General features: G+C 36.2%; 1 protein-coding gene across 1 annotated transcript in view; it reads left to right on the forward strand.

Moving 5' to 3' along the window:
- EPHA7 (EPH receptor A7) overlaps positions 1-23,778 on the forward strand; it is a 136,795-nt gene that overhangs the window by 24,967 nt on the left and 88,050 nt on the right. The window contains exons 2-3 of the mRNA XM_085318700.1: positions 12,295-12,450; positions 13,336-13,671. Of these exons, the coding sequence (XP_085174826.1) occupies positions 12,295-12,450; positions 13,336-13,671 (492 nt within the window). The remainder of the gene's footprint in view (positions 1-12,294; positions 12,451-13,335; positions 13,672-23,778) is intronic.

A 23,778-nucleotide genomic window follows, 5' to 3' on the forward strand; every position in this document is an offset into this window, starting at 1 on the left:
CCACTGTCCAAGACATCCATTTCTTCAGTGAATTTAGATCAAGCTATTGGGACTAAATTTACTCAGATGAGTAATGCCACTAAKTTCCCGGAAACATGCAGAAAACTATGATTGTAGTTCCAGTTCTGCAGGGCATTGTATGTGTACAGAGCTGTTCTCTAAGAGGGGCTTAAGGATTAAATGTAATAGTACTGTACACTGAAATAGAAAGTGTGATAATCTTAGTTAAAGATCTTGATTATTGCTGCAAGAGCAGCACAGAAGTTCCCAGTGCCTGCAGTGAAAAAAAAAAATCTTTTGTATGGTTAGATGAATATCCTCTTGTTTTCTGTAACAGAAAGAAAGTTCGTGGTGTCAGATTGTGCCATGCTGGCTCTATAAAGCTTCCTCAGGTGTCTAACTCCTTTCTTTTGCAGTGGTGGTTAATCACTTGCAGAAAATGSTTGTTGTATCACACACTCTTCCACCATGCACATTATCCCTTAATTATGTACAACTAAGCCCCTCTTGACTATAAGACATGTTGTTTGTTCAGATGCACTTACAAATCCATTTTCTTATCAGTTCTTTGCTGAACATTTACACAACGGGGTACTGTTTAAATATGAAAATAAACCTTTTTTTTAAAAAAAAAAAAGTTTGACCCACCCACCTGGCCTCCATCTGTGACTGTTCTGTCTCTGCAATCTGTTGTCTGCTTTTCCTCAGCATGTTCTTTATCTTTTTGGATGGCTGATATCTTTGAGCTGCTTTATTGCCCCTCCCTATTTTCTCTGTGTTTAGCAGAAAGTGACATTTCCAAATCGTAAGGATCAGCCAAGCAGATYTGATACACTCTCTGCATTCAGATACAGTTCTGCTTAGGGTGTGCAATTAGTAAAGACAACTTCATTTCACAGTATCACAACTCATGCCGCACTATTTGGAATTAAAGCATTGTGAGAGTCTGGGAAGTTTTCTCATAAAAACTTGCAACAGATAAATCTGTCAGAGTTAACAATGTTTTTCTTACTACAGACTTACCAAAGTGAAGAAAGAAAAAGTTTCTTCRCATTTTCTTCCAATTCAATTTCATATCAGTGAATTACCATAGTAATGCTTTTCCTTTTTTWTTTTTATTCTTTRTTAAAGGGAAGGTGTGTGTTTGTAATCTCTAATAAATTGATACTCCAATCTTTAGATAAATATGTTACATTCAGTTTTTATTTTGTAAGTTCATAGTTACAACTTATAGAGACAGTTTAAATTTCCAGTCTACATGCATTGATTAAAGTTTTGTCGGTTTCAGTGAAACTGGAAATGAATCCTTCTATAAAGGAATTAAAATATACTTTTGTTTCTTTTTCTGAAATATCTCTATTTCTCCCTGCTCCAAATATAATTTGTGGARAATAGTTCCATTTTCTCATAAATATTTCTCCATAGGCACAATAGTGGATTGATAGGCATGAGCATTTTTTTTTCTCAGTAAGTAGGACAATCAACGTTAAATGTGGGACTATCTGACTCTAGGATCTGGACCTAAAGTTACTTTTCGATTCTGTAGCACAGGTGTGCAGAAGTGGAGTTTTTTGCCCTTGTGAGTTCTTAAAAGCTAGCCTTTTGTTTGGATGGATTTGCCTGCTGTATAATGATGGCCCTGAGGAATGTGTTAAAGAATCCCGTGAAAAGGTTCTGCTGGATTGAGGCCTGGAATGGTAATGGTAGGTCACTATCCAAAGGAAATAGAAATGTGTTATTAAGTTATTTTAAATTCATTTCAATTGGAAAGCTTATAGGGATGTCTGCTTCTTTACGAATAAGCCCTTTGGATTTCTTTCTTGCCAGCCAATCATTAAGCACCACTACAGTTAAATGAAGTTATACATCTACGTCAAGTGGATTCTGTCAAAGCATCAAAAAATGCACAGCAAGAGGTCTGCTCACACCACTTCCTTGAGAACTTTATCTGTGAACCATATGCTCTAAGACTCCCTGAAAAGAGCTCAGTAATTTAGGCTGTGACATAAAGATTTCAGATTATTCTGAGGCCTTCATAGGAAACTCTCCCATTATATTTGTTACYGGACAATTGCAAGACAGGATTTTGGGGCAGCCAGGGTGGATCATCTGTGTGAAGAGGGAATCTATGGCCTAAAGGTTGAATGAGGAAGCCTAGTACTGTTTTCTCCATAGTAATGTAAGAAGCTACACAGTTTGTATTTTTACTATGTTTGTATTTTACTAATACGTTGTTTAAGCATTGCTGCTGCAAAAAGTGGTKCCGTCATTCTCAGCCTCCTGCTCCTGTGCTATGCCTTCATAAACATTTTAATGGTTGTAAACTGAAGAACCGGTAAAGTTAAGAGCAGCAAAGAGCAAAAACATAGTTTTACAGTGGTATGTCTGAAGATTTTGCAAATAAGGCTCTACTGACATATGAATGATCACACTTGATCAAGAAATTATTCTTTATGTCCTGCAGAAGTTGATTCATCCTGGGGAATCCCTGCACCAGTGTAGGAATATTGTACATTGTATTTTGGACATCATCAGTCCTGAGCCTTTGTGCAAATCCAAACTTTCCGATCATCCACGCTTTTAGTAACAAATGCTAGGCGACCTTCTTGTCATCCTGGGAAGGAAAACTTGGCCCAATAACCTCCACTGATAGTGTACCTGCTTTTGCTATGCCTGGTCCTAGACTGCCTGTGTCCCACCTGCACTTGCCACATGGCTGAGATCAGGCTTTTCTAGAAAGTCCCAAAAGTGGCAAGTCTGAGAAGTACTTTGTTGGAGGCATCCGTTATCCCTGAGGACAGCAGCAGCTCCCTGTTTCCCCCAGGCCGCAGTCATTGGCAGTCAGAGGACAAGTTGGAAACAGGATCTCTGCACGCCCAGATCGGTCGGTGTGAATTCCTGGTCAGAAGACTCTTGACAACCAAACCAGCATGACTRTTACTGTTCATTTAGTAAGGCAGATGAGAGCCTTTGGGGGCTTAATGCTTGTGTTAGGCTGTCGTGTCGGGGGACAAGTCCRCTCCTTGGAAAAGGTCATAGGCCCAGAGCTTTACCACAGCAGTGCTCCGCAATGATGTAGCTATTTAGAGTGGCATGGCCTTTTATATTGTTTGAATTGAGATAATGAGGTTAAAAATTTCTGAAACAACAGGTTGTTTAAAAAAAAATAGTAACCAGAACTTTCAGTTCTGCAGTGTATTTCCACCTTTAATGTTTTAAATACTTTTTTCATGAAAAACAAAGGCCTTTGTTATAACAGAAGTTCAGACAAGATAACCAGAAGAGTCCCATTGTCTTTGCATTCAAAGACATTTTTATGAATTATTTTTAAATTTTCCAAATGAGTTTATTAAATACCAGATTTTAGTGTACTTTGTGTGGGGGGAAAAAAAAAAAAAGTAAAAACAAAACAAACTCCTGGAACTGTATTATTTTCATTACTGCTTGGAGCTTTGGTGGTGTGTTTTGTTCTGTGCAGAAAACAAGAGAGAACGTTCCCCAAAGATGTTTGCAATCAAAAAGCCTGAATGTGCATTAAACACCTGGGTTTTTCTGTGTATGGACAGAGAAGGTATGGTGTACAGAGCCTGTCTGATTTCCAAAGAGTWGGGAGCTAACATTGTAGCACAGAGAAAGAACATTGTATAATACAAGCTGGTTTGTAGATTATAAGGAATTTTTGGTGCTTTATTGTTTGAGCTACGCCCAGAGGACAGAGAGGCAAAACAGCTAATGTAAAGAAAAAGCTGATGAAAACAATTTCTTGTACTGACTTCCTCACCAGTAATTTTTTTTTCCCTTTCTTATTGCTGTTAGAGCTGAATTTTTGCAAAATTCAAGTTCAAAAAGCAGAAAAAGATCAAGAYGAGTATATGACATTTTTAGCATATTTTTTTTCATGCATCTATTTAGAGAAAAAAATCRGCACCTGTAGTGAAGTTTGCATAGCCAATTTCTTTTCTTGTAGCAATTTCTGTTACCTGGTACTGCATGAAAGTGATATATCATTCCCCTAAGTTACATAAATATATAGTTTTATTATTAGAACATAGTAACTTCCATTACATAAGTTCCAATGATAGCTGATAGTCTTAAGTTTGATGAATTTTTGGTTATCATAGTGTTGATCCCAGTATTTTTATAAAATAAAAATAAAAAGTTAATAACTAAATATCAAGTCAGTCAAAGTGGAAAAAACAAGAAAAAAATTGCAGAAGTTATGAGTAAATCTAATGTATTTTTCCACATTTATATTTTGCATTAATTCTCCAAGTGCTTGTAGAACCTTCTGAGCAAGACGGATTAAGTTTCTAGTGCTGCCAAAATTTCAAGCATGAATCTATTTTGTGTTGAGAGGAACCTACATCACACCCTAAAAAATGCTTCCAATCTAGCTAATCAGTTGAGCAGTCACTTAACTTTGGGCAGAAGAGTAAAGGTTCTCTAGCATCTTGCAGAGTTAGTCTTGGGGTGAAGGGACAGTGGAAGAGAGAGAAAAAAGAATGAATGAGAAAGCCAAAGTTTCTTTTCTCCTTTTGTTTCCCTAACCCACCTTTCACTTGTGCATTCTGTGTTTAGTAAGAGAATTCCAATCTGTCTGCATTTTTTGAGTGTTTGTATATCTCACATGTTAATTTTGCCATGTTTCATAGTGACTTTAGATTTGTAGTTCTCAGGAAGCCCGTGTTCTTCATGTGTCCCATGAGAGGAACATGTCGAAATCTTTACAAACTCTTAATATRTAGAGAAAGATTACATCATAGCCTTAATGTACAACCTTAGTTTATCTAGATATTTAATTCTGCTCAAGACTGCACTAGAATATCTTTAATTCCTATTTAAATGTAGTTTTTTATCTTCTCATTCATAATCTTTAGGTTACAAGTAATTTTACTGTTGCAGTATAAGTGAAGTTGGATATTCTTTGATTTGTGGGCTGTGTTCTTCTGCCTGATTACTTTGTCCTTGTATATAAATTAGCCAGCAAAACACTGCAGAATATTGCTTTGTGCCTATGAAATTTCTTTGCAATCAGCTAAGTTAAATAGTCAAGCATCYTGACATACTCAGTGGTTTTTTGTCTTTCTTGTTTTTAAGTAAAACTGTAGAAAGTTAAAGGTTTCATTTCATTCAGCGGAAAAAAAAAAAACGAGTAAGATACTATTGTTTAACGGACTTTCTGTTTTTGGATACTTATTTATATGGACAGCAGTGTGTGAACGTCTCTCAAAAGACCTTAGCAGGACTTTAGAAAACAAGGACATATTAAGCTTAGGAAGTGAATATGAGGTCTGAGACTCCTAACGGGCAACAGCAAACATTCATTGAGATGATGGTATGCAGCCATGGGACAGCCTTATTTAGATATGTCATTCACACTATAGCTGAGGCACCGTTAAGAGTCTTTGAGTTTACTCTGGCTAAACCATACAACATAATTCCTTGGTTGAAACATGAAATCTTTAGATGCTGTTGCAGTTTAAAAATCAAGCTAAAATAAACATCTTTTTCAGCTAGACATTTATCATTGCATGGTAGTTAGACAAATAAAATACCACAGTCTGAGATCCTTATAAAACAATATATATTAGGTGCCAGAGAAGGCATAACAGATGCCATCTCTCACTATAAAAGTAATTTACAGTTTTGAACATAGTCATGACTTAGACATACGCAAATTATTGGAAAAGGGGATCAGAGGTTATAAAGTCTCCTTTTGTTACTKGATTTCTTATGTCTGCTCTTTCACACTGAAATCCACATTTGGGAATTATTGTTTAATGGCCTGCTTTCAGTTTATCTAAACTTTTCAGATCTGTTGGCTAAAATGTGCCTGTGGCTAAAGTCGTGATCTAATAGCCAAGTGTGTCATAAGAGAATAACACCCCCAAACTTTTTTTCAAATTTTTATTTTTGATACCGTGCAGGATTAAACATTAATATTTCTGGTGTCTCCCATGCCAAATTGTCATATGTTTGTAGCAGGTTAATACAGAAGGGGGTTGACAAATCTTCCTATAATCTCTGCCCCATGTTGTTTTCATCCTCCTTGTATGCTGCTCATTTTTGTTGTGAAAAACCCTAATATATCAGTGACAGGAGGTCTGGATTTGTGGCTGACTGTTATAATTACTCCCACTGAGACACTGTCAATAGGATTAAAATAAAGATTCTGGACCTGTCCATCGCAGATGAGGTCAGCAACACTAGCAGTGGGAGTACTGTTTCTGCAAGCTGTGCTTTCAGTTTTGAATTATGGAACTATAGACATTAATATGATGCAAATATTTGAAAGCTCCAGTGGAGAAAATCAGCCTTTTTCTGCATTAGCTAAAATATCCATCTGTAATAAATAATCTAACAGAATCTATCTATGTCCTGAGTATACATGTATGTATGTTAATTTTCAAATGTATCAGAGCCCCAGAGAGTTTCAATTACAGAACAATCCGTTTTGCATTTTATAATTAATAAAGTCTTTGCAGCTGCATAACTTCATACAGGAAACATCTGCACAAACTCCTTGTGTATACATAATTTCTTTGAAAAAGAGTTTAGCTGAATTGTCCTTAATGTTCAAGGCTTGGGAAAAGTAGAAAAATGGAGAGTTGATTAGGGTAATGCAAAGTAGATCACAAGAATGGAGGTTTATGTCCACAAAAATATAAAACAAATTCTAGCTGCTGGCTATAGGAAAAAAATACAATGTATAGGATCTCTTTAATGTATGGGCAACTTTATTCAAATGTGCAAGAAGAAGGAACCCAGGGGAAAACCTGAGCTCTACCACAGTGGGCAGTCAGTCTGCCACAGCTCGCAGTGGGCCCARGCTGTTATCCCAAGGTCTTAAGTGATACGCTGCTGTTAAAACTCTGTGATTACTTCTTTACCATTCTTTGATGCTGACCTTGAAAAAGCATCACTTTTTAAACTTTAGTTTCATCTGCAGTGTGCATAAAACTATGGCATGTATACCACTAGAATTTACACTTGATAGCAAACGCAGCCAGTGATGAATAAACAGAATAAACAGACAAACTCTCTTGTTTGTGTAGGACAGTACGTCATCCTTCTTTTTTCTTCCTTTCCATCAATCTACCTTTTATAATGGTATCAAACAGTAATTAGGGCACCTAGTGCTTACGTTTCATTGTTTTCATAAAAACTGAAAAATTATAATCAAAAGCTATATTCAGTCAAATGTCTAACACAGTGAAACAGTTGCCTGCCCTTTGAGGCGCCAGCTGCTGTGCTACTTGGAAGCCCTGCACTTCTTTTACCAACTCTGTTTTTTTCYCTAATTTTTTAATATTACTGTGGTAGCAAATAATTTTCATGATTAATATGTCGCTACCGTACAACAGTTTGCCCTTTYTCCTTTGGTTATATAAACATCAGTTGTTACACATGTCACTCACGGTCCTTACAATRCTCCTGTCATCCCTCCCAGTTTAAGTCCCCTGGCTCTAGTAGAAGCAAAATGAATCTCCATAGTGTTTATACTGCAAAGGCTACATAAAAATGAGCAGTACTTAACACTTTCTTTTTTCCCTTTTTACTGTCCCACAAGTGGGACTCCAGAATGCTGTTTGCTGCTCTCGACATCTGCCTTCATTCTGTCTTCCAGAGTTTCTTGGAAAACTCCTTTTAGAAATACGAATATACARTAAATACATGATTTGATCTCTACCAGGCTGCAGAGGCATGTTCTGAGCTGCTATTTTTCTACATAGGCTCGTTGGCACCTCTAGCTGCAATGGCTTATGACTTGTTATGGCACAGATGCAACAGCATAGTTCTTAGTAACGTGTTAACCTCTTGGTATATACTGGTGCTTCTGGGGTATTAATATTTCCATTCTTTACAGTATTTGTATGACCAAATACATTGGCTCAAAGTGCTTGTGACTGAACCGACTTCACCGGCGTGGGTTAAATGCGTGCTTGAGCGAGCCTCACGCACTGACAACGAAAGTCTGCCCCACTACGTACCAGGTCCTCCCGACACATCGTTGTTAAGGCTGAGTGCGGTGGGCTGGAGAAGAAGAAAGCAAATTAGTCCAAGGCGAGAAAGATTGCCAGTGTCATCTTCACCGAGGTGTTTCCATCGTATACAGACAGAATAGTACACTTCTTTATCTAARGATTTCCGGCAAGGAAGTTTAAATACAAAGTAGCAATACCCCATGCAGCTTCAGACTTCAGTCGTGTCTCATCTGAGGGCTGTTCGCATTGCTGTGTTGTGTGATGGAAAGCTGCCAGCTTCTGAGCAGCCTGAACCTCTTTACTTTATAGAGGAGGTGAGAAGGTTTGCTCCTAGAAATAACCATGACTACCACAGATAAGTAAACAAATCCAAGGTGCCCAGCAGCCCTGGGAGGTCACTGATGATCAGTCCATAGTAGCTGTGAGGCTAAGATATTAAGCAAATAATTGTGACTTGGCTGTACTGTAACTTTTTCAACATTTACTTTTGCTTTTGTAATATATAAAGGAAAGAATTAGCAACTAACTTATGCATTGTTTGTAGGCTGCTTTAGGTTAGGCCAGTAGGTTTCAATCTACTTGTTTATGCTATTAGTAGAATGTGACTTCAGTGTTTAAAACCTCTCCGTGGAATATATAAGACAATCCAAAATTTGGAGCAGCTGATTGAACAAAATAAAAGTTTCATCTGGGAAGAGCTGTTCTACTGAACTAGCATTTGCGAATGACACAYTAAACTGGATAAAATTAAATTTATTTTGTGATTTTCCCCCTCCCCCACCTTTTCCCCKGAAGGTGTTTAGTAACAAAAGTACTCCTGAATCTTAACTTGCTTAAGTAAGATCAAATAGGCTCACATTTTRTTCAGATCAGCAATAGTGAGGATTRTGGCAGCAACATCAGAGTGCTGCCTCTTCAGTTACTGTACTGCTGTTCCCCTTCCACTCCTTGTTTCTGTTGCTCACGTTCTATACYGTGATTTACAGAWCAGGCTTCCTGTATAGGGAAAAAGTGCTGCTGCTAAGTGCTCTCCTGCACCAGTGAATTGCAATATTAAAATGGATGTGATCAAATGCAATCTGATAACTTCAAACTTTACTATGAGATACTTTTGCAAAGCAGTACTTGTACTTAAGAATTACATTGGATCAAAGTATGTGGATTTAAAATACATTAGAGCAAAATACTAAGGTATAATTACTTACAATCTCAAAAAAAATGACCACAGCAATTTGATGAGATAGAACAAAAGGAAAAAAATGAATCAAAAATATTTTAGAAAAATTCTTTCCAATGTATGGTCTGTAGTAGACCACTGGCAAGTCATTACACTTTGATATGTGGTCCATGCATTGCATTTACTTGATAAAGTTTTCAGTTGGCAAGGCTAATGATGAATTTTAAAAATTTCTCCCCAATTTTTGAGCAATAGAAATGTTCTTCTGTTAGGCTGAAAGCAAGGCTGAAAGGCCAAATTTTTGTGATGAATTTAAATTTATGAAAAAATGGGGTAAARGCTTAGTTATATTCCTCAAATGAGTACTTTTAATTATGATGCATACCGTTACTGTTTCCTTCCTAAAGATCTATAAGGTTGTTTAAGTCCTTTTTAAAAGCATCTTTTTATATCATTAAAAACCTCGTTACTGGAATACTCTTGCCCCTTATATTTATGAGGTATGTAAGTTGAAGGGATAGCTATTAAATGTCCTCATATAAGCCTCTTATTGGGGGAAAAAAAAAAAAAAAAGATAATGGAATTGTAACATGGTGCAATGAGTGCCTGAACCTGCTGCCTGTGGTATGCTGTGCAGCAGAATAAATGGCTTTCAGTCATGTAAACTAGCAGCAGACATTCAGATCCTTTGAACTCTAATAAGAAATGCACACTTACTTTAAATAAGTGACCAAGCATATAAATGTCTTGATTAAGTCGTCAGGGAAAAAAAAAGAAAAGGAAAAAAAAAGGTTTTCTGTTTACGTTTTGTTATTTCTGTCTGAAATCTCTATTTTACTCTCTGCTTCTTTGCTTTGTAGTGTTCCCTGCTGAGAAGGACAGACTGGAAACACAGTAGGGATCTTTGCCTTTTAAGTTGCTCTTTGCTTTGGAGAGGGCTACATGCTGGAAGATCCAGTGTGTTTGTCCAGTGTTTTGCTCAGCATGAGGGGAAAATGACTATTTAAAAAAAGGCAGGAAACTATTATTTGGTAATTTTAGCTCCATTTCAATTGGAAGCATTAAAAGAGCAGACAGAAGTTTAAATACGTGTCTTAAGGTACTTGCAAACAAATCAGCTTTTGTGCTTTTTGTCTTTGATCAGGGAATTCTGAAACAATTTTGAATGAAGGTACAAAAGGCTAATTCTGTGTTAAATTTGCCACAACTGTGAATTCAATGGGTCATGTTTGTCCAAAGTGCTTTTCTAAAATTCTTTCTTTCTTTCTTAATAACGTGTATAAAAACTACTGTGGTAGAACTATAGCATGTTTCACAAGCAGAGCTAGATTTTCTCCTAATGCAAACTCATGTCCCTTTGTCAAAGTCAAGRGATACATGTTTTGTATGCTAATTGTCTCTGCCATTTAATTTAGCTTCTATCCAATACTTTTTCAGTGTGGTAACCTCTAAATGTTATGGTGATTTCTAACCTTTGAGAATATTTTTCTTTATAAAATTAATGTATTGATACAGAGTTATACAGAGCCAGAATTTTCTATCATATAATTGGTATGATCCAGTGTTGATTTACCCAGTTCAACAGCTTTTATCTATTATTATCTGAAGTATTGCTGCTGATTTTTTTTTTCTTAGTTGCATAAATTTCATCAGATTAACAAGAGTCGTGGCTGTAGCTATGCCATGGGTCCAGTTCAAAGACCATTAAAGTCAAAGGCACATTCTTCGTTGACTTCAGTGAGATTTGGATAAAGCTCATTGTTTTCATGCTCTTTTCATCACAGTAGTACCAGACAGCTGAAATAACTCTTCCAAATATCAGTGTCTTTGGATACTTTGCACTTCTGTTCTGAGAAAACATACAAGCAAATGTGAATGTAACCAATGTAAATCCTCTCACTCTGAATTCAGTATGACTGTTTAACAGTCTTTAATATTTTGATACCAAGTATTAAATTTCACCCACAGTCCCTTTTCTGTACATACAAGTGATGGATTAAGAAGGTTATATTGTCTGTGATGGTCAGAAAAAAAAAAGAATTTGAAAAGTAGTGCCAGTGAAAAAAAGGAAAAAATAAACCAACAACTCTACTCTATTAGAAGTTTCTAAAGGACTTCTATGTTCTGTTTTTAATAATGACAGTGTTTCTAAATTTTCCCATAACTTTAATGCTGAAATTGAGGCTTCATTTTTTTACAACTTTAGTGATATGTGATCCCCATTTCCTTCTTTCTCCTCCCCTAAACTTCTTGTAGTTCAGCTGTTCTTAAGCTACCTTTCTACATTGCAGTCCTCTGCTTGTAAATATTATTATAAGTGTGTTTTATGGGTCTTTCTGCTTTGGGAACTGTGACAATAGCTGATAAAAGTATTTCTAAACATTTTGGAAGAAAACGTTATGTTTACTTTCACAAGTTCACAGCACACAAAGTATGAAATGATTGTATTCATATTCATATTATCTACCTTTTAACTGTTCCTTGAAAGTTTTAGTAAGTCATTTCATCCCAGATGCCCTGCCTTGTGAGACTGGAGAAACAATTTGTGCAGCTTATGCTRTCTGTCCTCTGCCTCTTTCTGCTTGTTCCTGACAGCATCTTATATCCAACAGTTGTTAATGACTCCTCCTTTCCTGAGACAAGAGTTCATTGGTAGGTTACATCTTCTTTGATTCCTCAGATCGGGGAAGTGTAAGCAGCCTATGCACCATTAATGCCAAATCAGCTGGTTTGGATACCAGAAGCAGTGGTCTTAGAGCAGAGCTTCTCCAACGTGTTTTCCCCTTGTTTAGAACTACTGCAGGTATCTAGCAGTTGCACAGTATTGTACTCTCCTTTGGTGAAAAAAGCAGATGCCTGCTATGTTTCTGTGGCCATCCACATTAAAATACTCTGCTGCCAGCTGCTAAGGAATTTGTATGCTTGTATTTCTAAAAATGTCACAAAATCATTAGTAGCACCATCTGAAAAAAAAAAAGAAATTGTGAGCATAACAACTTGCTTTTGCCAATATAATAGAATGGGCAGTTTGGATGTTCACAGGAATGTATACCTCATATGATAGGGATAGAAGAAAAAGCAGAATAGTAGTCCATGCAAATSAAAACCTAAATTTGTTTTGTTCTCCCTTAGCTTGTGGCCGTGGGTTCTACAAATCCTCTTCACAAGATCTGCAGTGCTCCCGCTGCCCTACTCACAGCTTTTCTGACAAGGAAGGATCTTCAAGATGCGACTGTGAAGATAGCTATTACAGAGCACCTTCTGATCCGCCGTATGTCGCATGCACAAGTGAGTCAGTCGTGAATTTAATAATAAAGGACACTGCTTAACCAACCAGGTGCAGCCATTTRTAGCTAGTTCTCACCAGTAGTTTGCATTGACCTTTCCTATAGTTGAAAGGTGTATTTACAATAGTAAGTGAAATTGAAAGGCAGTGGGAGGAAAGTTGTCAGTGAATATAGGATCAACATAAATATAATTTCCGTATTTGCTTGATATAACCTTGGAAAACATTATATATTGGGTAAATGGGAGACTAGTTGTAACAGCTAGAATAGAGGTATAGTTTTACTGTGGCTTTATAATTGTCTAGGCAAAGTGCTTGATGCAATATAATACCAAAATTAGTAATAGAAAAATGAAAAGTAACCTATGAGGATACGAACTTTGATTGAACTGTAATTGGATCTGGCTTAATATTCCAATTGCAAATAGGCTAACCTACACAGATTGATGGTTTAAATAATGGAAGTCTCCAAGATCCAAAGCCGTACCAAATACTTACGTAAATCATATCAGTAGCTGATAAAGAAGGACTAGATGAATTTGGTGCTCTATTTTTAACAGAGAGGAACACATTCCAAATTCAGAAATTATAAAAGGCTACCTTTAAGGTACATTAACTGATCCTTTTAATTGTATGGAGGAAAAACAACTGAAGGCAGTTGCAGTAAATATACAGCCAATTGTTATCCTGATACCTTAATGGAAAATAAATAAAGCTCTTGCCAAGTGAGTTCAAGGAGGCTTTTATGTAGCCTGTTGTAAAAATAATGGAATGTTTATGTGAAGAAAAATGCTTCAGCTATTTTCTGTCTTAGTAATTAAAATGCTAGCTAAATGTCCCACACTGATTCTGTGTATTTACACTGAGCTTTTCCGTGTCTTACAAAGGACCTCCCTCTGCACCGCAGAACCTCATTTTCAATATCAACCAGACTACCGTGAGTTTGGAGTGGAGTCCTCCCGCTGACAACGGGGGAAGAAATGACGTGACCTATCGCATTTTGTGCAAGAGGTGCAGCTGGGAGCAGGGCGAATGTGTTCCCTGTGGGAGTAACATTGGATATATGCCCCAGCAAACCGGATTAGTCGATAACTATGTCACAGTCATGGACCTGCTGGCTCATGCTAACTACACGTTTGAAGTTGAAGCAGTAAATGGGGTTTCTGACTTGAGTCGCTCCCAGAGGCTCTTTGCAGCTGTCAGTATTACCACGGGTCAAGCMGGTAAGTTTTCATCACTTATGAATCTCAACACTGTGACACCAAGAGAAATTGAGAACATGCAAACTTCAGATGCAGTATAGCAGGAACATGTTTGATGTGTCTAGCTCATTAATCTTTTCACTTTKCCAACTAGTTAATTTGAATTTATACTATTTCGTGATAACTTACTCTATTTCTTGACCTCAAGATTGCTTTGAGAAAGCATTCATGAAAAACATATAGCTTTATTATTAAATAGATTTTCTTAAGTCTCTGCAAACAATTATTTTTCTTACGTCATTGTAGGGTCATTCCCTAGTACTTGAAGAAAAATAGATACCATGACTATCTTGTGAAAGTGGTCCCTTTCTCAATATTTTGAAACTCCATGAGAGTCCTAGGTCACTGGAAGATGATTTGGATATCGGACTCTTTTCAGTGTTCATGTCTTCCCTCAGGATTATATTTCTAATTTATTGTATATTTTCAGGTATTTGATTATGAGATTCAGYGAGAATAAGACAATTATTTTTTGTTTCTTATACTTATCATAATCTGACAGGTGAAATGTCAGGGAAAATAAAATCAACCTAGCATATCACCTCAGGAGGGAAAAGGGTTTTAGTTGTCTGTATGAATTCTCYGATTTGGTATTCTGAAATAATAAGRTGCTTGTTGATAAAAATCACATACCTCTGAATCTACAATAGTTCACTCTGGGCTGTTAGCTTAAGAGAGGATAGTAGGAACTAACCGTTTATAGATTGAACARAAAGTCTTAACCTGTACATTAATTACAAGATCTCATTTCCGAAGAAATGTCTTAAAGGAAAATGTGAAGTGAATGACTGATGCTTGCTGTAAGAATAGCTGGCAATGTTTTAAAGGATATCTCATACTTACGTCTGGGAGAACATTTTATTGATTGTGATCAAGCTATTCTTTTTAAATTCAGACATAATTTTATATGAAAATCCTTTACATTAATGCTCTGAACCGAGATCAAATTCACTGTAGATAGGCATGGAACAAGTAGGGAAAACTAGTTATTTTGCACTGTCATCTGAAAAAAGATAATAACTATTTAAAAAAAAAAATCATATAGTTGTTGAAATTGGGCTCTGGCAGGGTTATTTAACTTTCTTGTAATGCTTTCCTGGATCCTAAATACCTATTATTTTGGAACCATCCTCATGACTGAAAGGAATCGTTTGATCTYCATTCTCGTTCTGTTCTTGGAGTTTCTGCCGAGATTATGAGCACAGAGAACATGCTCTGAAACTATTTTTGCTCCACAGATTGTACCATTTTGGCATCTTACTTTTTCATCTTTAAAATACTTCTCTATAGCTCTTCAAATGTCCACAGGTAGACAGTGTTCTGCTCTCTATACATAGTGGTATGAAAGTAGCACATGGAGAAGAGAATTTGGGCTTTTTTCTTYTAGCTAATCGAGTAGGATTTACATTATGTACTTTGACGGTTTAGTGGCACACCAGGTAAATGAAGAGCCAGCGTGTTTGAGTGGCTAGTATCACACCTCAGGAAGATGAAAAAGATATACTAATAAATCTAGCATTTTGCCTCCAAGATAATTCTTTATAGTTATTTCTATTGTGTTTTCATAGTCATAGATATATAAAGTTTCTTTCAGGCCAGATGACATAATATGGTTACCTGTGTTACCTTCTGAATAGCATGAGCTAAGTGGTTTTATGAAATGATTCTTGCATTAAGCTCAAAGATATTAGTGGAGATATAGCTTTCATACATATTACAAAAAAGACACCTAGACTTGACTTAATTATTTAAAGCCATGGAATAATCTTCTTCTGCCTAGATATGTCTTATATATGCAGCTGGGAAGTAGGATACCTGACTCCATCATTCCATGCTCTCCAGTTTGCTGTGGTATTATGCACAGACAAATGTTTCCCACAGTCTACAGAGTGTAAACATGGTCACTTTTGAAAGAAAGGGTCCTCATACACTTATGATTTTGCCTGTTTAGCACTTCTGAGTATCAGGACTTAAATGCTTCCATTGGGCATCTAAAAGGGTTATACATAGGACACAGGTTTTGGCAAATTTGGCTCTCTCTGCTGCAGTTTTCACTATCTGTAAAATGGAAGGAATTATTACCTTTCTTTACTGATCATTTCAAGATTTTCTGATTAAAAATTCTATAAGCATGCAGCATTTTTTCCCTCGAATTACAAAATTCATGTTAAAGAAACCACAGTGGTTAAGAACAAATGCATTCACAGAAAGGAAAGGCCTCTTTTCCATTATTTTGAAACAGCATGTTTTGGATCCTAATACTGATTTCTTTGATTTCTCAAGGAGGAAAATATTTTAGGTGGAACAGACTGATGACTATAATTGAACAGAAAGAGACTAGTTACTCAAAGGAGACTGTTATGCTTCKGTGCTCCTATTTTATTTTACCATGGAGAGAAGAAAAATGTTGGATTTATTTATAGACAAGTAAACTAGGATTCATGCAGCTTTCATTTGTTACTATATAACTGTTCTATACTTTTGGCAAAAATGGCTTTTTCTATGCCCATATTGCTTTTTTTGTGTGTAAATGTGTCTAACTAAACCTTCTTCTTGTGTTATTATGCTAGCACAATAGGTGGCTATATATAATTACTAGGTTCACCAGTTACACAGAAGCTTGCAGTGAGAATTTCTTTTTGTAGTTTTTACTTAATTGAATTGATCCTTTGTGGTCATATTCACAAAATTTAAATCACTGTGTAATGATAACAGGAAATTATTGATAGAAGAATGGGAGTTTGGAACATACTCAATGTTTCTTCACCCACATATAACAAGCTTCTGATGTGACAAAGAGAGCATGTCACAGAGAGGAACCAGGTGGTTGACATAAAGCTATTTATATTTGTGAAAATAACCCAGCARAATGACTACAAGTAGGTAGGCAGCATTTCACATTGCTCACATTGCTGTCATATATACATATGACACACCACTATTCATTCCTTGTGTTCAAAAGTCTTTGTGACTAGCCTATCTATTATTATTGGGCATACTTGTATGCTACAGAGCAGAATCTTGATTTTTTTTTTTTTTGGTTGTTTTGCTTTCTTTTGTTTTTTTTTGAGAAAAGCTTGAAAAGACTGAGACAGAATCAGAGGTAAAAAAATTAAGTGCAATAAGTCCCGCAAGGAGTAAACCATTTTGTTTCATATCTTCTCTATCCAGAATCATATAAAATTTACAAGATAACACCCCYATGTTGCAAGTTGATCTGTGTAAGCCCTTACATCCCTGCAGAATTCAAATTTAAATTTGACTCAGTCCTTGTTACAATAGATGACCGTACTGAAGATATGCAGCTGGCAAACAGCTGAAAAAAACCTTTGCAAGTTTATGGAATGGTTGTTTACTAAGGATAAAATTCATGACTTCCCTAATAGAATATTCACCTTTAGCCAATACTGGAAATTCGTTTTGATCCATCATATTCCTTTCCACAATTTCCGTTTTTTCCTTACAACCCTCAAAGGGCTAATGGAGTTGGCTATGTGTCACAGTAGCTGAATATTCGTCAGATTTTGGTATTTGTGCACTTTCAAATCGTTACAAAATGCATGTGTTTAATACTAATCTTAYAATTTTTTCTTGACACTTTGTAAAAATCTGTTATTGGTAGTGCAATATTGTATATCTTAAAAACTATTTTTCTACATCCTTTCCTCTGCAGCCTATCTAAAAATACTGCTCTTTGAAAAAAGGGTGATATTCATCCAACCTAACTTAACTTTGGGAAAACTTAAGACAGGTTAGATGAATCCTACTCTTTATCAGCATTTGAGAAAATTTTAGTGTCTATCCCGAGCTAGTTTAAGTTGTCTTTATAGTCATTGAAGAAGAAAAAGGAATATCCAAGTGGACATGACATTCATCACATCTTGCAAAGCGAACCAAAAATGACAAATGAATGTAAGAATATAATGCTAACGCCTACTCCCAGACATACTCTCTGTTCTTATGCAGGGAGCACGTCTGAATACGTCTCCCTTCACAGCAAGGGAAAGCTTCTGCAGCACAACTAGTTCGTTGCTACCCATTCAGATCCACTCAATGCTGACAACTTGAAGTGGTTAAAAACCCTGGTTCTGTTCCAAAATCAAGACTCACTGTTAAAAATCCTGATTTTTTAATAGTAGTTTGTTTTTCATTTATTTAGTTGGTTCCCTTTTTTTTGTCCTCCTAGAGTTCCTAATTTTCAGACCTTTTCCTGCAGAAACCAGATCTTGGCACTTTCAAATCTCCTCTCCCCTCCCCCCCAAAAAGCACTACCATTGGTTTATATAGCAAGATGAAATGAATAAATGCATAAAAGAAGCACAGCTATCTATTCTGTAAAGCTGGCTCTGGTTCTGCCTTCCTTAGAAATTTCTGAAGTCTATCTGAAGCAGCAAGAAGCTGTGTAATCTCCCCAACTCTATGTCCTCCTTTGCTTGTTGTTGTCGATCGTTTATTTCTCTGTTGCTCCCGTTCACAACTTCCCCTGCTCTCAATTATCTCGGCTCCTTCTTGAAAGTCTCTTCTTTCATAGCCTCTGTGCTATTGACCATCTGTTTGTGCCCTGTTCCCCATCAGCCTCACTTGAAGCTGACTTTCCTTTAGCAATAACCTATCCATGGCGAAGACAGCAATCAAGATGATGTACAAGGGTGGCTTTTCTCGGTGCTTCAACCAGCCCTTCACAGGTCTAGATCTGTTCTTGCTTCTCTCGTTTCCCCAAACTTCATGTTTCATTTGATTTCCTGCTAGTGACTGTGCTTTTTCAGTTATACTTCATCTTCTAACCTTCAATTATAGATCAGCTTTCCTACATGGTTACACCATCTGCATATATATTTGAAAAATATTACTTTAAAAAGAAATTTAATTACAAAAATCATAATTTTCTTCTCTTTTGGACCAAATGCATTCCACCTGCTGAGCTAGTAGAATTATTTTATATAAAAGTCACATTTCAAAACCAATATTCTTGAACCACTTGCATTAAGCTGTGTATCTCAGAAATGCATGTTATGATGATTGCACTTTGGGTTACGATTTTGTTTGGCTTATTTAATGGGAGCTACAAAGATGTTACTGCTAGTGCTTACTAATAATTTTTGAGATATATTCTAATTTGTTTTTACTTTTTTTCTAGACCAATAGACAGAGTAGTTCTTTTGTAAGTAGTTATTCACTCCATGGCCACCAACTGAAAAAGGATAAAACTAGAGTGGAAATGAATTACATATGCTAGTTATTATTTCCCTAGTTTTTTATATGTCTTTTCAGTGCATTTAAAAAATGGATTAGGTTATTTCTGTGGAACTAAAACTGTCTATTGATCTCAAGACACATTACCCCAAACTAATGTTATAGATATTTTGGCAGGAGGTGGTAACTGCATTTATGCCCAAATTAAGCTGATGGATAAAAAACTTGAGAAGAATTCCCCTCTCTGTAAAGCAAATGCCATCAAATTTAGGGAAAGCAGTTTGTTCATTCACTGATTGTATCAGGTCATATTTTAATGTAGCAAAATGCATAAGGTTAAAATGCATAAGATATTATAGAATTGCTAGCTAGGTCATCATTATAAGATTCATGCTAAATGTTATAAATTTGGGGGATTTTCACAACAAAGGAATTAACTATACAGGAAAAAGTTTGATATAGCATATGATATTTAGACATTTATGATAATATTATATGTACATTTATTCATACAATGTATGTGCGTATATATACGTATATACACAAACATATATACATGTATGTATATAGAAATCTGAAATGACAACATGTTTTTGAAAACTTACTGCAGATTATCTCATTGATAGTAATTAATTTGTTCTAATATTTAAGCAGATATTTCTATCTGAAAGGTAGGAGAGAAAGCAGAGAAGCAGATGCTAGCTGTGTTGCTTTGGGTCTGATCCTGCACCGCTGAGGCCAATGGAAGTTTTGTCGCGGACGTCAGTAGGAGCAGGATTTGAACCTTATGCCCTGTCAGAATRCACAGGACCCAAAGCAATGGGCACTTTGACACATCCTGACGGGAAACTTTATAACACATTTTGGTAGTGACTGTCACAGGTCAAAGTTTTTTTGTACATCAGTTCCTGGCTGAATATCATTTTGCATTACCTTTTTTGTTTGTGTGTGTGTTTGTTTATTTTAGAAGTATATTAGAAGTATAATTTATTTTGTTTTTCAACTAGGTTTCAAAACTCTTCCCTGTCTAGCTTTACTGTAGCAGTTTTTTTTCATCTTTTTTTATCAAGAAACAAAGCTTTTCTGGTGCCTATGAGAATTCCACAATATTTAAAAATAAAACTAATGGGGAAATAACAGGAAACTAGAACCTCCAGCTATAAAGACAGTATAAACCTCCATCTTAACACAACCAAAGGTCTGAATTAGAAACAGACAGCTCAAGATGCTATATTTGTTAGATGTTTGGTAATAAACTGCTGGGAGGAGCATGACAGCCCACTTCCCAGGCAGTTACTTCCCCATGCGCTGAGCTATTGAAATGGTAAGTTATGTCACCACAGACAAATGTGCTCCACTAAATCAGACTTTCACCAGTTACATGACAAATAAGTGTGTATTCAAGGAAGMAACTGAGTGACATAAAGTAAAACTTAGCTAAAGAATGGAGAGAGTGTTTTACCAATGTGACGGAGGGGACTTGGAGGTAACTTTCAGTTTTAATGTTACAAATACAGGGAAAACATCTCCTCAGATGTCCATGACTTACACAAATTGTCACATTGAAAGTGATCATGAAAAATTAATCCTGATCCTGAAAAGAAAAGAAAAGAAAAGAAAAGAAAAGAAAAGAAAAGAAAAGAAAAGAAAAGAAAAGAAAAGAAAAGAAAAGAGTGTGGTAACATCACATTTTCTATGTCCAGTTCCAGAAAGGATTGTAAAATAAAAGAGCCCTATCTGTGACTCCTACTGGGTGGATTATTTTAGCTCCTTATAAATATACTGGGCTACTTCTTTCCCTTTACCCAGAGTTAGATTGTTTCTCATGCCCATAAACCCTTCTGAACTGAGTGGAAACTAAATACTACTCTTTGAGATTTATTATACTCTTTGGAGATAATCTTATATTTAGTTCTGAGAAGAGCTTCTCTACCTCAAAGACTTTAAAGATGCCTACAGTGCAGACAAGAAATCACTTGATACATTTATACACACTGGTACACCGTTTAGTGTAGCTAATTATCTCATGTGCAAGGAAGGAGCAATTCTGTAGACCTTTGATTTTGGCATCAGAACTGTGACTCTGCATCTTCCTTTCTTGCTTCCTTTGAGCTGTGATATGGTGCCTGGGCGCAGGATCTAAATAAGTGCTGAACACCATCAGCAGGATCTCATGAAATCAATGTATTGATTGTGTTTGTTATGTTGGCCAAATGTATAATGTTCTGACCAAAAAGATTTTATGTTCAAATGCAGATAAATGCTTATTCTGAAACTTCAGAATTTCCGTAGGAAATCGTGTTAGGCAAAATACTGTGATGGCTATATTTAGATCTGAAAGTAAAGTACAATGGCAAAAAGCTGACAAAAAAAGAAAGGCCTATTTTTGTTCTGTCATAGATTTGCTTGAAGACTTCTTTAGTTTGTTTGCTTAAGCTTCATAATAACAGTGCCTAGCTTGCCTCATAAAAGGATGGTGAGGATTTGTTTTTCAGTATTTGCAAAATAGATTTGAACTCCTTCAAGTAACAAAACCGTGAAATATTCGTATTAGTATGACAGAATAATATATACTTTGTCTGAATTAATCTAACCAAAAAACACTGCTTGTGAGTTATAATATCTTACTTCAGTACAGTGTAATTTATTAAGATGTTTCATTTGCTTTTGTGTGGACTTTTTTTTTCTTCCTAGAAAGAACAAATTCAGAGAAAAAGAATAGGATCATACTAATTGCTAAATAAGATGTTAAAAGTTCTGACCTTGAAATTTCACAATATTTGATTATTTGTTTCACATCTTTTGAAGAATGTGTCCCATTGTTACTTAGGGAAAAAAAAAGGAAAGAAAAGAAACAGAACCTTCTGCGTGCACAGTTGCTTTTAGATGGGAAATGAACATCATTATTGAAAGACACTATTGCAAATGCATAAAYACTTTCATCTCTGAAATCCTAATTGAGCTTGTATGTGGTAAATTATAAAATTCTTTAACTGTAACACTTTACATGGTGAAGCGTTTGATTTGATTAGCGTGGCACAGAGCCAGCCCACTGTAATGACTCCCGTGGAAATCTTTAAAAGAGAAAAGATGGCTCATACAAGGAGTGCTAAAGAAGTTTCTCCRTTAATGATAGAACAGCTAGATCTGAGACTTCTAGATGGGAGAGACTGCTCACACTAGTGCCTGTTTAATAAATGGCTGGTGAATCTCACAGCTAGTGTAGTTTGTATGCCAAAAACACACTGCAAGAAGAGACAAAGAATGCCTTGATCCAGAGCTTTCTTAAAGCAAGGTCCACTCCACCACTTGGTGTTGAAGCTCAGTATCGTAATTAACTGTCTAGAAGGAGGCGCCAAGTAGATTTGTGCAGCATTTTAAGGCAATGTAGTTCCAGCCTGCTTTATTCCTGTTCTGACTCCTGAAATGGAGTCAGAGATTCTGGTACTCCTTTTTAGGGACAGATCATTTTTTATTCATTTGTTTATTTTTTATTTGTTGCATGAGCCAACAATCTTGCTTTTTGTGGAGGAAAATTAGAGTTTTGGCTAAATAATACAAATCCTTCCCTTTGGCCTCTGGTCCTTTGGCAATATAAGAAGTATTGATGGCTCAAGAATGAGTGATTCACTTCTGCCTGGCAAGAGTGGGAAAGATATCTGAGCTGGGTTAAAAAAAAATCAGAGTAAAACACATTTTTACCTAGTAAAGAGCTGGGCTTGATCTTTCTGATGCTTCTGCGATAGTAAGAAGGGGGGACATCTTCCCTAACAGCAATAATTGTCTCCACTATGACATCTCCATAGGTGGCAGCTGATWTTACAGGCTCTAGAACAGCACAGGAAATTAATATGGGTGGGCAGATTTTGCCATCTCTTAGAGTTTGCTGCTCTATGCAGTTTCTTCTTTGCTTGTGATAGAAACAGCCTTGATTGCATAGGATGCCTTCCTAATTTAACAGTGATATCTATTGCTGTTTAGTGTGTAAACTATTTTGTGCAGTTTGACATTTCTGTAGTCTTTCCCTGATACAGGCGAAATATGTCATTGGATCTATTTCCAGGGGAAATTCTCAGGGCAATTTACTGAGGAAGCCATGGTTGAAAGCTGCAAATTGACAACAATAAAAGTGTTATCCTGAGTTCAATACTTAATGTTAAGATAGTAGATGCTGATTATCTTTTTCTTTGCTTTGTTAGTGATGAATGGAAGCAAATTTGATGCAGACAGCAATCTGGTGGAATGATGCAGAGCTATCTATGAAAACATCTGTACTAATCCACCAATGCAGTAAATTATAGCTACAAGCAAAAGACATTGATCCAAGAGGATCATTAGCAGCTTTAACCAACTGATCCAAGTAATAGGGTAAATGAGAGAACATTATCAAGATTTGATTTTTACAGCTGCCAACTACAGTTTCTAAAATGTGGTTATCCCTTTCTTTCAATTTCCACCATTTTATGGCTTAAGTTTAGTATATGCTATGGTAGGCAGCCAACAAGGATCAATTAAGTGCTAAAATACACAGGAAAAAAAAAATTACCTAGCCATCATGCACTCCATTTGCCAGGAGGTCAGTCACAAAGGGAGGGATAATTGCTGCTAGCCAGCGAAATTAATCGGGGATGAGCCAGAAAGGATGATGTATGTTCGGTGACAAAGTACGTGACAGAGATGTACGCATAAACCTGTAGCTGCTTGCCTGGTTGAGGACACAAGGACAAGAGAAGGAGACCTGTGAAAAACAATTAGCATGGCTTCAGAGTGAGCAATTCTCAATTATCCATAACGTGTCGACATCAGATAATTAGTGTCCCAATTTTTAACAATATTTGGTCATTAACTACAGAAGAATAGGCAAGATCAAGAGCA

Source organism: Rhea americana, unplaced genomic scaffold (assembly GCF_003343005.1).
Source record: "Rhea americana isolate MKP2758 unplaced genomic scaffold, rheAme1 scaffold_55, whole genome shotgun sequence".
NCBI classification, from domain to species: domain Eukaryota; kingdom Metazoa; phylum Chordata; class Aves; order Rheiformes; family Rheidae; genus Rhea; species Rhea americana.